We start from the raw sequence: 14,606 nt of genomic DNA on the forward strand, positions 1-14,606 counted from the left end.
TTCCGCAAGACTCAGCGACCTGCTAAGACTGTAACCCATCCCAGGGGCGGTCAAGAATATTGAACCCTAGGATTGATGGCCAAAGCGTTGGAGCCTGATGCGCCGCATCGCCTCCTGTGGATCATCCTCATCTACGGTCGCCGTGACAGGACAATCAGCAGACGGTGTCAGGGCAGAGGATGCCGACGCATCATCGCCTGACGCTTCCGAGGCGGCCGCCGTCGCCGAAGCGCTGCACGGCAACGCATCCCCGGAAGTTGTCACCGAGTGCTGATCCTGCGCAATCCTCGTGGAAACGTCAGGCGCAGCTGCAGTCGCAGCACCAGCCTCAGCTGCCGCCACCGCCGCACTGCCATTGTGAGCTGCCGATACCTCAATGGTAGCCTCCGCTGCCGGTTGGGCATCCACCGCTGGAACTGCTGCTGCGATGGCGGCTGCCTCGGCCGCCGTAGAGGCAGGTTCCACGTCTGCAGCGCTCCCTCTGTTGCCCGCTGATGTACTGGGGCCCTCCTCAGCAGTTGCTGCTGCCGCGGCTGGTTGCACGGCTGGCTGCGGATGTGGCTGCAACGGTTGCGGCACAAAGAGCATACCGCCACCGTTGGGAAGCAGGCCCGAGCCAAACATAGCCGCTGCCGCTGCCGACGCCGCCGCTGCAGCAGCTGCCGCCGCAATCTGATGGTGATGCAGCGGGACCTGCACAGTTGCTACAGCGGGTCCAATAACCGCTGCTGCTGAGTTTGAAATGGTGGCCGTGGTGGTGCCCATCGGCATTCCGAAAGGCACTACAGGCATCATCATAGGCGGCATGATCCCGAAGGGAGGAACCCCAGGGAAAGCACCAGGTGCCAATGGCACGTGCACAGGTTGCTGCCATGGCAGCGGGAGCCCGTTGTTGCTAGGACTCGAGCCCGCGGCGGCTGCACCGGCGACCCCCGGCGGCTGGACCATGAACGGCAAGTGCTGCGATGGGCCTGCTGCCGCAGCAGATCCCGTTTCCAATTCTACGCTGCCCTCTGGCCGTACGATGGCCGCTAGCATCGCCTCAATTTGATGTATGCGTGCCCGGATTTGCTGGACTTCTGCAAACGCAGCCGCGACCCACTGGTCAGCCAGCAGCTTACTGACCCCTGTACTCCGCTGCTGTGCCTGCTGCTGGCGTTTGGCAATGAGGCGCTGCACCAGGCGCTGATGCTCCGCGCGGAGGCCCTGTATGCCACGCCGCCGCCGAGATTTGGGGGAAGTCATATGAAGGACGCTAATAGTATCAGTTGCATATAGAGCCGCGTGGGAAACATCGTAGCTTCAGCGCATACACGACAAAAGCAGCATTGGCGCCAATAGCAGTGGTTGCGACATGGGAATGAAACAGCGATCCTAAACGCCTGACCTAGCTATAAGCCACTGTCGCGAACTTATATAGCGGAAGAACGTCAATCACTTGGCACGGCCTTCTTACAGTCATCTTCTCTATCACGCACCTCCAAAGTGGTCTGGAGTAAACCTTCTGCAGTGGCCGTGGCTGTACCCGCGCCAGGCGTGCTACTGCCCGCCCCCAAGCCCGTCCCTTGCGTCGCCGCCGCTTGCGCAGTTGCTGCCACACCAGCGGCCGGCCCTGGAGCAGATGGGCCTGGACAACTGCCTGGCGCGGCCGGAGGTGCTGCTGTTGACGCAGCTCCTGGCACCGGGGCTGCTGACGACGATGCACGAGCAGCTGTAGCTGGACCTGCCACAGCCCCGGCTTCTGCTGCAGGAGCGATCTGTGATGAGGTCCTGGAGGGGCCAGAAGAGGGTGCCTCCGCTCCCAGAGCTGCTGCAGCCGCAATGCCCTCGCCAGTGCCCGCCACGGCTGTGTTACCAACCCGCCGGTGGCGCAGTGACGCGGTCGCTGCTGCTGCATGCGGCTCGACAGGGGGCCTCAGAACGGCTCCGTCGTTGTCAGCTGCAGCGTGGGGCGGGTGGCGTTGCGCCGCGTCCTCGCCGTCTGCGACTGCCACCGGCGCAGCCTGCTCGGCACCGGGCGCCGCAGCAGCGGGTTGCGCCTGCTGCTGGCCAGCTGGGGGCCGGCGGAAAACGGACGCGCGGCAGGTCGGGCAGTTCTGCTGCCGTTCCAGCCAGGACCTGCAATGCATAGGAGGAGTTCCAAGCACCAAGCGGATGGCAGGTCCACAATGAAGATAGCACCAAAGCCTGCGCACTACTGAATAGATGCAAACATAGGCAGTCAAATGGGAAAAGAATCTTCGAGTACGACCTACCGCACCTGAGGCAATGCAGATGGAACACATGGCCACAGAACAGACGCTTGTTTGAACCGGCCTGGGCCATCTCCTCCCTGCAGCGTCCCGCAGGGCATACAGCAGAGCTCAGGGAAGCAATAGGGAACATGATTCGGATCAAGGGTATAGGCAGCAACGCGTCGTGCCTTGCATGGTCCCAAAGCTCGTTTGTAACCCACACTAATACTGAGATGCTACTCTACCCCACATGCGCAGGGGCTAGATCAAATAGCAGATGACTAGTCGGCCAAGTTGTCTGCAAGTCCTAGACATCATTTGACCTGACAGACAATTGCTCCAACCAGCTTGTACACCCCGTTTTCCCAAACCTGCAAATGATGCAAACGCCATCGCAGCGACGAAGGTCATCCGCCGACGCGTCCGGGAAGCGGTCAAGGCGAGCGGTCACCTGTCACAATGCCAATTGATACCACGGGTGACACACCACACGCCTCAGTTCCTTTCCTAACTTAAAACTGTTTGCCGCGCCCGACACGCCAACGGTGGACCATGCCCTTCCCCCTGCCTGACACCGAAAAGCATTGTCCATCATCACATAGTTAACAAAAAGCGAACGAGGACACATTACACAGGTAAGGCAATTCCCATTCCTGTGTAACTTGGCCAGCTGAGGGATGTCCATACAGAATAGCACGGGCCGACTTGTAATTTACCGACCTGTCTGAATCGCAGGAAGTCGTGCATGCGAGATCGGAAGTTGCGGAAGGTGCTGTAGAGGTCACGGACCTGCGCGCACAAGAATCAGGGCAGCAGTTAGCACAAGACGTGTAGGACGTGGCTCGCGTGTCAAATGGTAATAGACAACAACCTTTACGCTCTGACGGACACACGCTATGCGCTCTAATCTTTCAACTATGCGGCACCACCCTAAGCCCACCGCCGGTGCATCAGCCGTGCCCTATCTGGGTCCCATGGACCTGCCTTCCGTCCGCTCAGCAGTGCAGCTTGACAGTGACCTTTCATTCAGCAGCACCACCCTTCCTTACCAAGTGCAGCGGCAGGCCGTAGTGCATGAACACAATGGCGAAGAACGTAGCGTAGACAAACAGGTGCAGCAGGTCGGCAATGAGCTCCAGGTAGAAGACAGCCGTGCCCTTGCCCTGGGAATCGGAAGAGCCACCGAGGGAAAGTAGTCAATGCACAGAAATAAATGCAGACTGGACCGAACTCTGACCGGAAACTATGGATGCTATCATATGCATTACAACGCCCTCAACCGGAGTTCCGCTCTGTAGCGCAATTCCGCGACAGAAGACAACGAACAGGTGCTAGGAATCTGGACAACCATGATGGCCCACATCGCGCGGCCGCCTGCAAACCCACGCTTTGACACCACAGAGTCGCAAATGACACCGCTTCCCCAAAGCACATACCGTCCAGTTGCCGTCCATAGCCAGGTCAACCATACTCATGCCGTACTTGAGTGCGTACCGAACAATGGTCGATGCCTGGTGGACCAAACGCGAGAATGCTTCCGCTCAACCATTTATCAATTGTGGCTTGCGGTAAAGGATAGGAACGCATTGAGCCACACAGGTCAAGCACACTGGATCGCTATCTGCACGTTCCTTGGATTTAGACCACGCCAGCTGTCCCAGCTGTTGAAGAAGAGAGGCCGCAGCAGAGTAACTCACCAGGATGACGTACTCGAAAGCAAAAAGCAGCATTACGGATTGACCACTCGACTGGATGGTCCCAGCAATCGTGTACTGAAGGAACGCCGTGTCCAAAGCCTGTAACAAAAGGGACATGGTGGCTCGACTGTTAGTTCAGTGGAACGCTATGAACACAAGTCGAACGTTTGCAGGCCATGGTTAGCCTTCTAAAGGCAAGTGACAGAATTGCATAAGCAATCAGTAGGCTAGCCTGCATCACAATTACCCTGGTGTAATCTTAGGGTTGGTATCCCTGGGCCCTAGGGACGGCCGTCACGGCCCGGCCGGTGCGTCACGGCCTGGCGTCGCCAATTCCGGAAGTTCACCATTTCCGCGGTGGCTTCGCATTCGGGCCGCCCTCTAACCATCGCACCAGCGACCACATACACACGCTGTGCCCGCGTGTCTTGACCCACCAGAAGCAGCGCCATGAATGACACGATCCTCAGATGCCCAAACAGTGAAATGGTTGGGGTCACCTCCACATAATCCACTCGGTCCTGCATCACAGGACGCAATACACGTTTTTATCCAAGCAACCGAATGGGGAAAGAAACGCGGGATAAAAGAGTTGTTAGACAGGCAATGGATCAACACCAGGAGTCCCGGTCCAGACATTACATCACGGCATGTCGGGGTAAAGCATCCGACGTGGCTTGGAGGGAAGTATGGACCGGGTGCAATACCCTACCTGCACAAGCCAATGCATTACTTTGATGAACACCAGGCTTGCAAACATGGCTACAAAGAACGTTGAAAACTCCTCTCGAAAAATTGTCAACGCCAGCAGTGACTCCATAACAGCGCTACTCAGGCGTTCGCGGATCATCTCCTGCTCGATATCACGCAAGCTCCCGAGAAACATCTGCAACGAATTACGAGTACTGTTATTGTACGAATGCGCTTGCTCAGACCTTAAGAAAGCCACACCAGGGCCCGAACGTCAAGTAACACGTTTGCAGCAAAAGCCTTGTCCCTATACCAACCAAACTACGCAGTTGCAAACCCCTCAAGACAGCCACTTGTCATCGACTAGCACATCCACATGTGAAAAGCGTTGAAAGTGCCAAGCTTCTGGGGTGATCACCTTAATAACCAGCTGGTGCGTACATAACGCCAGCGCAAATGCGAGATTTCCCATAGCTGCCACAGCGATTTTCGAAGATGACAAATACATCGCTGCCCTGTAAAAGCTGCGAGGCGAAGGCAGGACGGGACGCCCTTACGTGTAAGCATTCTCGTCCACACAGGAGAAGAAAGGATAAACCAAAAATACACAAAGGGCAGCAATAATCGAAGGCCTATTGCGGCTCGGCTACTCACTGCTGGCGTGTTGCGAAGGCATGATATACAACTGCAGAGGCAGCTAAAATGCTTAGCCCTACATAACGGGCAAGGGTGAAGCCCATGGCAAAGAAAATAAAGCGACCTTGGACTGGACAAAACTTTCGGATATGTTTGGCTGCACTACGGTATGACAGAAGTTGCAGGTCTATAACAAAGGTCAGTCACTAGTATTACATGTTCCCACGCATCTTTCAGGAGTACGGGCACTAAAGGCAAAATCCCAATATGTGTTCAGCCGCTCGCCCAGGGTTTTCGAGTCTTCTCCATCGCTGTACGGTCCGGACGGGGAGACGGTTTGGGAGCGTGAAACCTTGTGAGATGGTTCCACATACAATATTCTGTCACTTTGTGTTTCTAGGAATCTTAGGTCCTACTGGTTAGGTTCAATATAATTTGTTTGGGCCAAGGGTCGATCGGGTTGAACACGCTTCTGCATTTCTGGACGAAGGGCCGCATTTCTAATAATTACTCTAGGAGTTTGCAGCCTAGGTAGCAAATATGGCCAACGCCGTTGAGAAAAGCTGCACCATGTTGGTGTACAATGACAAGCAGGCCTCTGCTACTGAAATCAAGGAGGCACTGGAAGGCAACGATCCGCTTGCCAAGCAAGCGGCCATGAAAAAGGCTGTGTCTTTGCTGCTGGCTGGGGAGCAGCTGCCGCAGCTGTTTATCACCATCGTGCGCTATGTGCTTCCTTCGGAGGACCATACCGTCCAAAAGCTGTTGCTGCTCTACCTGGTGCGGATTTATTTCAGGAACTTACTTGACAAAGTCACAGCCTCTGGTATCTTTCGGGCGGCAGCAACTGCTGATCCAGCGAACGGACTGCCCGGAGCGGTGGCTTTCTCCGCCTTAGCCCGCAACTAATAAGTCTTGATGTATAGGAGCTTAGTATTACTCTTTTACGATGTCTGTCCTAGCTTGTTGAGCGGGACAGCATGTAACCGTGCTCCGCATGACTCAAGCTCTTTAATTTTAACGTTCGTCATGGGGGTCCCCCGGTCCCTTAGGAAGCTATCGAGAAGACGGATGCCACCGGAAAGCTGCTGCCGGAAATGGTGAGCGCCATGGCTGGTGCACCCATATTGCGCTCGGGGGTTCGTCATACGTGGACGGGTCCTTACTGGGACGGGTGCGCGGAGACATCCGTCTCCGTCAGGGCACAAGACGTAGCCTTAGCATACATGCCGCTCGATAGCGCTATGGTCTTCGGTGCCCTTGTACGCCAACCCTTTGGGAACCCCATGCGCGTCGTACCCATGCTAGTTCTGATCCATGCCCGATTGACTCCCATGCCCGACCCATCCACAGATTTTAATTTGCCAGAATCTACGGAACAACCTGCAGCACCCGAATGAGTACATAAGGGGCGTTACTCTCAGGTAGGGTAGACGGTAACTGTGCTTCGACCCCATTTGACATGGTGGAATGGATTGCTAGATGATTTGCAATATTGTCAATTCAGCTGTGGAGAGCGCTGAATGTTCTATCCAGTCAGCTGGGGCCACTAACTGCACTCGCCATGCTTACTAGTACGTTGTACGAAAAGTGGGTTGTTTTCACCTGTTGCGGCAGGTTCCTTTGCCGCATCAAGGAGGAGGAGATTCTAGAACCGCTAGTCCCATCAATTTTGGCGAACCTTGAGCATCGCCACTCTTACGTCCGCCGTAACGCCGTCCTGGCGATTAACTCCATATACAAGCTCCCCAAGGTACGTTGCTCCGTTGGGTATGGCCCCGCTGTCGTCCGCGGTCTCAAAGATTTCGTGCGGATGTGTCGGATTGCGATTGAAGCGCATGATTTGATTCTTCCTAGATTCTTTTTACGTTCTGTTTTGCCCTACGACAGGGTGAGCTGTTGCTGGCGGACGCCCCGGAGATGATTGAGCGGATCTTGCGACAAGAGCAGGTGCGGAGTATCTTGGGATATGTTGGGATCATGGCGCATGGTGGGTTAGGGAGAAGGTATGGGGTTAAGTTGGGAATGTTGTCGGGGCGAGCTCGCCTCCGCCCAGGATAGCACAGTCTGCCAATAAGCGTTTAACGGGCATGCATTCATCATCCATAAGCATGCGGTCCGCATGGCAATTATGGGGTTCTTGCCTGCAGCTTATATCCTCCAGTATTGCCTTTACGGTCCTGCAGAGATTGTTGACGCTGCGGCTGCACGCAAAGCCGTACACAATCTGCTGCACGCTTCGCGTATCCATCAAGAGGTTTTTAGCCCTAATGATTTTCCTCACATGCCATCCCACCTGGGCACTTGCAGGACCTTTCAACCCGCCGCAACTGCCTGGCTATGTTGACCAACAATGCTGTGGACCGGGCCATCCGCTACCTTCTGGATTCAGTGGACCAGCTGGCAACCTGGGGAGACCTGCTGCAGCTGTCAGCACTGGATCTCATTCGCAAGGTGTGTTTATAGTGCTCTGCTTTGGGGCTGAAAGACGTATGTTGGTTCAGAGTCCATGAATGCTTGGGCAGGGCACGAGAGCCTGAATGCTCCGAAACGGGTGTGGTGAGCAAGCAGCGTTGATGGGGTTTTGTTAGGGTACACCCGGGGGAAAGTGATAGGCCCCATTCCTTATGAGTGATATATAGGAAAGAGTCCTGTGCCTCGGAAACGAGCACTGGATGAGAGCCCTTCGGGTGAATGTCTTAATGCCTGGATTTGCCATGGCTGCACTTGCGGGCACTGAGGCGATACGTGAGGGCTGCGGCGACGGACATTTCTCTCGATAATCGTGGCCATTGTATTTACATCCGATATCTGCACGTACGGGGAGAATCTGCGTCTGCGCTTGACTTGCATTTATGCCGTACAAATGAACCCGCTCACCCGCAGGCCTGCCGCAGCAACCCCGGCGAGAAGGGCAAGTTCATTAAGACCATCCTACTGCTGCTACAGTCGCCATCGCCCGCCGTCATGTATGAGTGTGCCGTGACGCTGACCAGCCTGTCCTCGGCACCTTCAGCCGTGCGCGCCGCCGCCAACTGCTTCTGCAGCCTTCTGTCCTCCCACAGCGACAACAACGTTAAGCTCATTGTGCTCGACCGGTTGCAGGAACTGAAGGAGAAGCACCGGGAGGTAGGAGGGGTTGGGGGGCCTTGGGAGGTGAGAGGGGTTGAGAACTTTGCTGCCAAGGCCAAGGCGGTATCGTTAAGCATACTGGCTATGGAATGCAGGAGTAAGCCGGTCAAATTGACCGGTCTCATTATGACTTCGTCAACTCGCCCGTTGCGGGTCCGCCGTTGTGTGGGACACCTTTCCCGTCCCGCAGGTGATGACGGATATGGTCATGGACACCCTGCGCGCGCTGGCGTCTCCCTCTCTAGACATCCGCAAGAAGACGCTGGACATCTCCCTGGAGCTTATCACCTCCCGCAACATTGACGAGGTAGGGCTGGGCTTATGTAGGATGAGTCCTGCACCTGCTTGCATGACGTTCTTCGCCGAGGGCTGGGTCAGGGAAGGTGCATGTTGATGGTTACTTTAAGCACAGATCACTTCATAGTGCATACGAATGGATTACTAGTTGGCAAAACAGGAGGACTACGGTCTCTGATTAATATGATTCGCTTGTCAGCTGACAGCCGCCGGCCCTCTGCGTCTGTCATCCAGGTGGTTTCGGTGTTAAAGAAGGAGGTCGTGAAGACCCAGAACAAGGAGTACGACAAGGCAGGCGAGTACCGCCAGATGCTGGTGCAGGTGAGGGCGGCAACGTGGGTTTGGGCAAAGGATGGAATCAATGGCGTGGACTGGCTCGGTGTTAAAGAGTCACCTCTGTCCAGCCATAACAGCACGGTGGGCTCCACGCTTAGGAGGGGACCCATAGCGTTTCCTATGGGTAGGAGGCCATGGTGCAACGGTGTACTAACGTCGGCGATGTTGAGCAGGGCTTGTGAGCAGCTGCCCCACTCTTTGTTAGTTTTATGTTGGATTGCTGTAAATGGCAGGATTGTTTACATAGGCTGCGTTGGTGATGTTGCTTGGCAGCGTTGCAAGCAGCGTTGCAAACGTCAAAACCCTAGCAAGTCGTGGATGGCATCTTCCTCCTAGCAACCAATTCCCCTGGTGCAACCCTGCGCAAACTTCTCGTTCCCCTCCCTACCCGTCAGGCCATTCACTCATGCGCCGTCAAGTTCCCCGAGGTGGCGGGTAACGTGGTGCACGTGCTCATGGACTTCCTGGGCGATGCCAACACAGGTAAGGGGCAAGCTGTCATGATGGGGCCTGCACCTAGGTTTCACATCTGAGGCATGCAGGTTAAGCCTCCAGGTCATAGCTCAGAACGGAACGGCTTGGAGGTTTTACTTATCAATGTTGTGGACTCTGTCCCAATCTGTGCTAGGACTGTATTTTAATTTAAAAACCCGCACCCCTGCTCAGATTGGTTATCCATGAATCCGCGAGGACCACATCGTAAGGCTAAATACCCCTGAGTGACCGATAGTGAAATAGCACCGTAGGGAAAGATACCATACTGCCAGCGTCCTGTCTGGAATTGCTAAGGACCCTTCTGTAACCCCTTTTTGGTGCTCCAGCTTCGGCGCTGGACGTGATCTTCTTCGTGCGAGAGATTATGGAGACCAACGCCAAGCTGCGGCCCAACGTGCTAGAGCGCCTACACACCATCTTCTACCAGGCATGTGGGGTGTTGAGGGGGATGTCTGCAGATAATGTGGCCAGGCTGATAACGAGGTCCCAATGTTTCATTCCTGGCCAATGCATTGCTCTTGTCGTGCGCCTGCGTTGCCACATGCATGACTCTGTGGCCATCGTGTCCAGCGCCTTTAAGCGATATACTCATTCTTATGTTTCAGTCTTCTCGTGAGCTTCATGTCCGATGACATCGGTCCCTTTCTCTTGCCGCGGTGCAGATCCGCACCTCCCGCGTAGTGAGCTGCGCGCTGTGGATCATGGGCGAGTACTGCTCCAACACTGCGGAGATTCTTGCGGCTCTGTCCACGCTGAAGGACTCGCTAGGTTCAGTGCCTTTCCTGACGGACCCTGCAGGTAAGGCGGGGATGGCACTTAACCCGGACCGGAAATTAGGCCACTGACCTTAACTCTCAACCAGGGCTGGAAACTGGCCACTGGGTTAAGGTGGAAGGTAGAGACGGCGTTAAGGACCACAGTGCGCGAGGCTATTGTGGCTATGTTTCCAGCAAGCTGTGGGAAAGCTTGCATTGCACTATAAGGATTTTAAAAGACTGCGACGACGTCGGTAGGAACGAAATACGTTTATGGTGGGTTTCACAAGTTAACGGGTTGGTGTGGCGCGTTGCCACGCGCCTGTGTATGCCTTTTCAACGACCCGAGTTGGCATCGCCTGGGCTGCTCTGGGTATTCCCCTGGGCTAAGCTAGGTATCCCTTCAACCCCTTTGGCCGGTGTGCAGAAGGCGAGGAGGGTGCTGGTGCTGCCTCCAACAGCACCACCGCTGCCCTTGTGATGGGTTCTAAGCGGCCTGCAGTGCTGGCAGACGGTACCTACGCGACGCAGGTATGTAGTTGATTTCATGCAGGCCGCCTCTTGTAGTGAAAAGGCGAGAGCTGCTTTCAGGGTGTATGAGCGCTGCTGTTGGGGGGGAGACTTTTAGCACCCCTGCTGTGCTGGGGAGAGTACGACTGGCGAGATTTTTACTTGTGGTTCGCACGTGTTGACTGTATCTCCTCGTAAAGTCAAATCTCTACGGCTTTTCGCGGCCCCTTTCTACTCTTCCTGAATGCTCTCTACTCTCTTCTAAATGCCGTTATGTGTGTCATCCCATCGGGCCGACCTTCCTAACTCTACAGAGTGCCGTGGCGGAGGTGAGCTCGGGAGGCGGCGTCACCGGATCTGCTAACGCTGGGGGTCCGAACCTGCGTTCGCTGCTGCTGGGGGGCGACTTTTTCCTGGGTGGTGTCATTGCGGGCACCTTTGTCAAGCTGCTTCTGCGTCTTTCGGCGCTGCGTGAGGTTCCAGGTATGCCCGGGAGCTGCTTCGGCATTAGCTATCGCGGTTGGTGGGCTGGGTGGTACGTCGCATCTCGCGAGTAGTCCTTGCCCCCAGCCATAACCGCCGCGCTTGCGCAATGGTAAAAAAATATAAACACATATCATGGTCGGCTTTTGCCTTTCAGCACTGCGGGCCCCGTCCTGCATGATTCCGTGTTCTTTCTTTTACCTATGCACGACTTATTCCATGGTATCTGCAGCTTCTCAGCTCAACAACTTGTACGCCGAGGCGATGCAGTACGTGGTTGCCACCCTGCGGCTCGGCGAGTCCGCGGGTTCTACCCCTACCCCGCTGGACGCGGACAGCCGCGACCGTATGCTGCTTTGTCTCCGTGTGCTGGCTGGCCAGGACACCTGGTCGAACGCGGTGGGTACACTTCTAAGGGTGGCAGTATATCGCCACACTAACCTCTGACCTCTTAAAAAGGTCTCAATGCATGTCTACGGCATCCACATCATGAATCCTTGCTCCTTCGATTGTCTTGGATATTGCATCCAATGAGGGAGCCAAGGTTTGAGCGCACAGCAATGCTTTACCACGCAATCGTGCAATGAAGGTCTCTTTCTTTGCCGACCTTGCCGCTGCTCAGGTGTGGTTGGGAGACTGCCGCAGCGCTTTCGCCCTCCTCACCACGGAGAAGCAGAAAGAGGCTACAGCGCGCAACGCACGTGACGACGCGCGTGCGGCGGTGCAGCCCGACGACTTGATTGATTTCCAGGTGCTGAAGAACCGCAAGGGGCTGTCGCAACTGGAGGTCGAGGACGAGGTCACCAGCGGTAGGCAGCGGATGGGACCTTGGGGAGGGAGTTGGCACATGGCGGGGCCGTCTGCCAGGGCACCTGGGACCTGGAGGACTGGGGTTTCATGCACGATAGACAGGCAACCTCCAGTCTACGGATCGATGGGCTGAGCTCTTCGTGTGGCAGGAGCTGGATAGGGACACAGTGGGAAGCTCGGGACGCTGTGTGAAAGGATGCGATTGCATCATGTTGTGCTCTTCAAGCTTGTCTGCAAGCCTGAACCCCTGCATTCCGTTGCTAGAACTGAGCCGTGCACGGTGGTGACCGTTTTTTTCCTTCGCGCCAGATCTTGCTCGCGCCACTGGTTACGCGGAAGCTGTGGCTGCTGCCTCATCGCGCCTGAACCGGGTCCTGCAGGTGGGAACGCGGAAAAGGTTGGGAGTTCTCAACAGTAACCGGGACTGTGTCGCTAACGGTCCTCGTTAACTAATAGCGCTTACCCTCTGTAACGATGGTTTAGGGCTGCAAAGATCCCCAAAGACAGGGTTTCGCGTAGGGTTTCGAGAATTGGGACGGTCAGTTGGTATAGCCTCAAGGCAACGCAATCTCACTGGCAACTCTTACCATTGGATTTCCCTTATGCACTTCCTTGCAGTTGACGGGTCTATCCGACCCTGTGTACGCCGAGGCTGTGGTCACGGTGCACCAGTACGATATCGTCCTGGACGTGACGGTGACAAACAGGTGCGGTTTCGGCGGTCATAACTTTTATTCCTTTGCTTACGGCGGGAACCTTCAGCAGAGGGCTTTTTCCAAGCACTTTGTATTGTTGGATAAGTTGTGCTTTGCTTTCCAGGGTGTGTCACCGAACCCCTTTATGAGCAACCGGCGTCGGCCCACATAATGTCTCTTTTGCCGCCTGCAGGACCACTGAGACCATGCAGGCACTCTGTCTGGAGCTGGCCACCATGGGCGACCTCAAGCTCGTTGAGCGGCCACAGAACTACACTCTGGCGCCCGGTGACACCAAGCTCATCCGCGCCAACATCAAGGTGGGGATGGCAAAATGGACTGGTTTGGCACAAAGTGTCGGCTTCTTTGTTGGGCGAAGGGACCGTGGGCGGAATTTCGACTTGTCCTGCCGTGGAGTCGCTTTGTACTAGAACATGGCGGCTATAGAACCTGGTGAACCAGTTTGCATGTTTGGGACCTAGCGACCGAGTTTCTAGGGCCGCCTTTTTGCGTTTGGGGAATAGCTGGTTGCTAAAGTTCCGATCCTGACAAAGTCCCGATAACTCCCGCTGAAGCCCATTATTTGGCAATGCTTGACGGTGGTTCCTGTGTCACCCGTCAGGTCTCCTCCACCGAGACGGGTGTCATTTTTGGCAACATCGTGTACGAGGGCACAGGTTACTCAGAGCGCTCTGTGGTGGTTCTCAACGATATCCACATTGACATTATGGATTACATCAGCCCTGCCTACTGCGCTGATGTGCAGGTGGGTAACGCTTGGGGGGCGTTCCGGGGAGGGTCGTAGGTATCGATGCTGTTGGCTGGGGATGGGGTCTGAGGCTGATTCGCATTCATGACGGCTGTGCTTGATGTTTACCTGTTCTTTCGCAAACCTTACTTCCCACAACCAATGAAAGCCTCTGGACATCCTGTCTCTCCGTCACTTTTACCTCCGATCGCACAGTTCCGCAACATGTGGGCCGAGTTTGAATGGGAGAACAAGGTGGCCATCGCCACCACCTTCACGGACGTGGCGGCCTTCCTGCAGCATATTATCTCCACCACCAACATGAAGTGCCTCACGCCGCCAAGCGCGCTAGAAGGTAAGCTGCCGGAAATATCTTGAAATGCTGAGCCGTATATGCATCCCGACACCTACACAATCCGCGCATTTGACTTGTTAGGGACCACCCCATACATTTTTCTGAGCTCTGCATAAGCGAACCATTCATTTGAGAATCGGACAGCTCATTAGGCAGCACATTAATACGTGTATTATGCCTGGTTATTGAAGCGTGGCCGTCATCTGTCTCTAATCTACGCACCGCAGGCGATTGTGGCTACCTGGCCGCTAATCTATACGCGAAGAGTGTTTTCGGCGAGGATGCGCTGGTGAACGTGAGCGTGGAAAGGACGCAGCCCACGGTGGGCGCCCCAGGTGCAGCGGCCGGCCAGGACGGCGGACGATTGGCGGGCTATATTCGTATTCGTTCCAAGACGCAGGGCATTGCTCTCAGCCTGGGTGACAAGATCACGCTTATGCAGAAGGCGCCAGTGACCACAGCCGCAGCGTGAGCGCATCAGTGGCTGCTTGTAGAGATTACCAGTGGATAGCACGGGGGGTGGCAAGCAACGAAGCCGAGGCGGAAATGGAAGTTAACGGGGGAGACGCATGGGTTCATAATGTGATGGTTGGGGATTGGCGCGTTGCGCCATACCTGCTGCTGGGCTGGCTAGGATCGAAAGAAATGTGTTGGGCTTTCACAGGTGCCTGGGATGTGGGTTTTGACAGGGCTTTCACGTCCGTTAGGAGACTAAGAGGAATTTGTTGACGGC

At 55.6% G+C, this 14,606-nt stretch overlaps 2 protein-coding genes across 2 annotated transcripts; one reads left to right on the forward strand and one right to left on the reverse strand.

Moving 5' to 3' along the window:
* Window positions 1-2,030: 2,030 nt before the first annotated feature.
* Window positions 2,031-5,361, reverse strand: VOLCADRAFT_67392 (uncharacterized protein; the record flags this gene model as incomplete). The annotated part of the gene is made up of 11 exons (XM_002956699.1): window positions 2,031-2,118; window positions 2,261-2,332; window positions 2,606-2,685; window positions 2,955-3,023; window positions 3,284-3,397; window positions 3,671-3,745; window positions 3,932-4,030; window positions 4,369-4,452; window positions 4,644-4,817; window positions 5,040-5,145; window positions 5,276-5,361. Coding segments are annotated over 11 exons (1,047 nt in total), but the record flags the coding sequence as incomplete, so codon positions are not given.
* A 436-nt stretch (window positions 5,362-5,797) lies between these two features.
* On the forward strand, window positions 5,798-14,345 carry VOLCADRAFT_67325 (uncharacterized protein; the record flags this gene model as incomplete). Its single annotated transcript, XM_002956673.1, has 22 exons — window positions 5,798-6,037; window positions 6,310-6,357; window positions 6,611-6,681; window positions 6,875-7,010; window positions 7,148-7,207; window positions 7,568-7,711; window positions 8,144-8,386; window positions 8,580-8,696; window positions 8,921-9,007; window positions 9,418-9,505; window positions 9,844-9,953; window positions 10,180-10,315; window positions 10,700-10,803; window positions 11,097-11,265; window positions 11,498-11,664; window positions 11,888-12,074; window positions 12,385-12,455; window positions 12,694-12,782; window positions 12,964-13,090; window positions 13,393-13,536; window positions 13,735-13,873; window positions 14,101-14,345. The coding sequence occupies 22 exons, from the start codon at window positions 5,798-5,800 to the stop codon at window positions 14,343-14,345; spliced, it is 2,922 nt and encodes a 973-aa protein (XP_002956719.1).
* Between the last annotated feature and the right edge of the window lie 261 nt (window positions 14,346-14,606).

Source organism: Volvox carteri (assembly GCF_000143455.1).
Source record: "Volvox carteri f. nagariensis unplaced genomic scaffold VOLCAscaffold_64, whole genome shotgun sequence".
Taxonomy (NCBI): Eukaryota; Viridiplantae; Chlorophyta; class Chlorophyceae; order Chlamydomonadales; family Volvocaceae; genus Volvox; species Volvox carteri.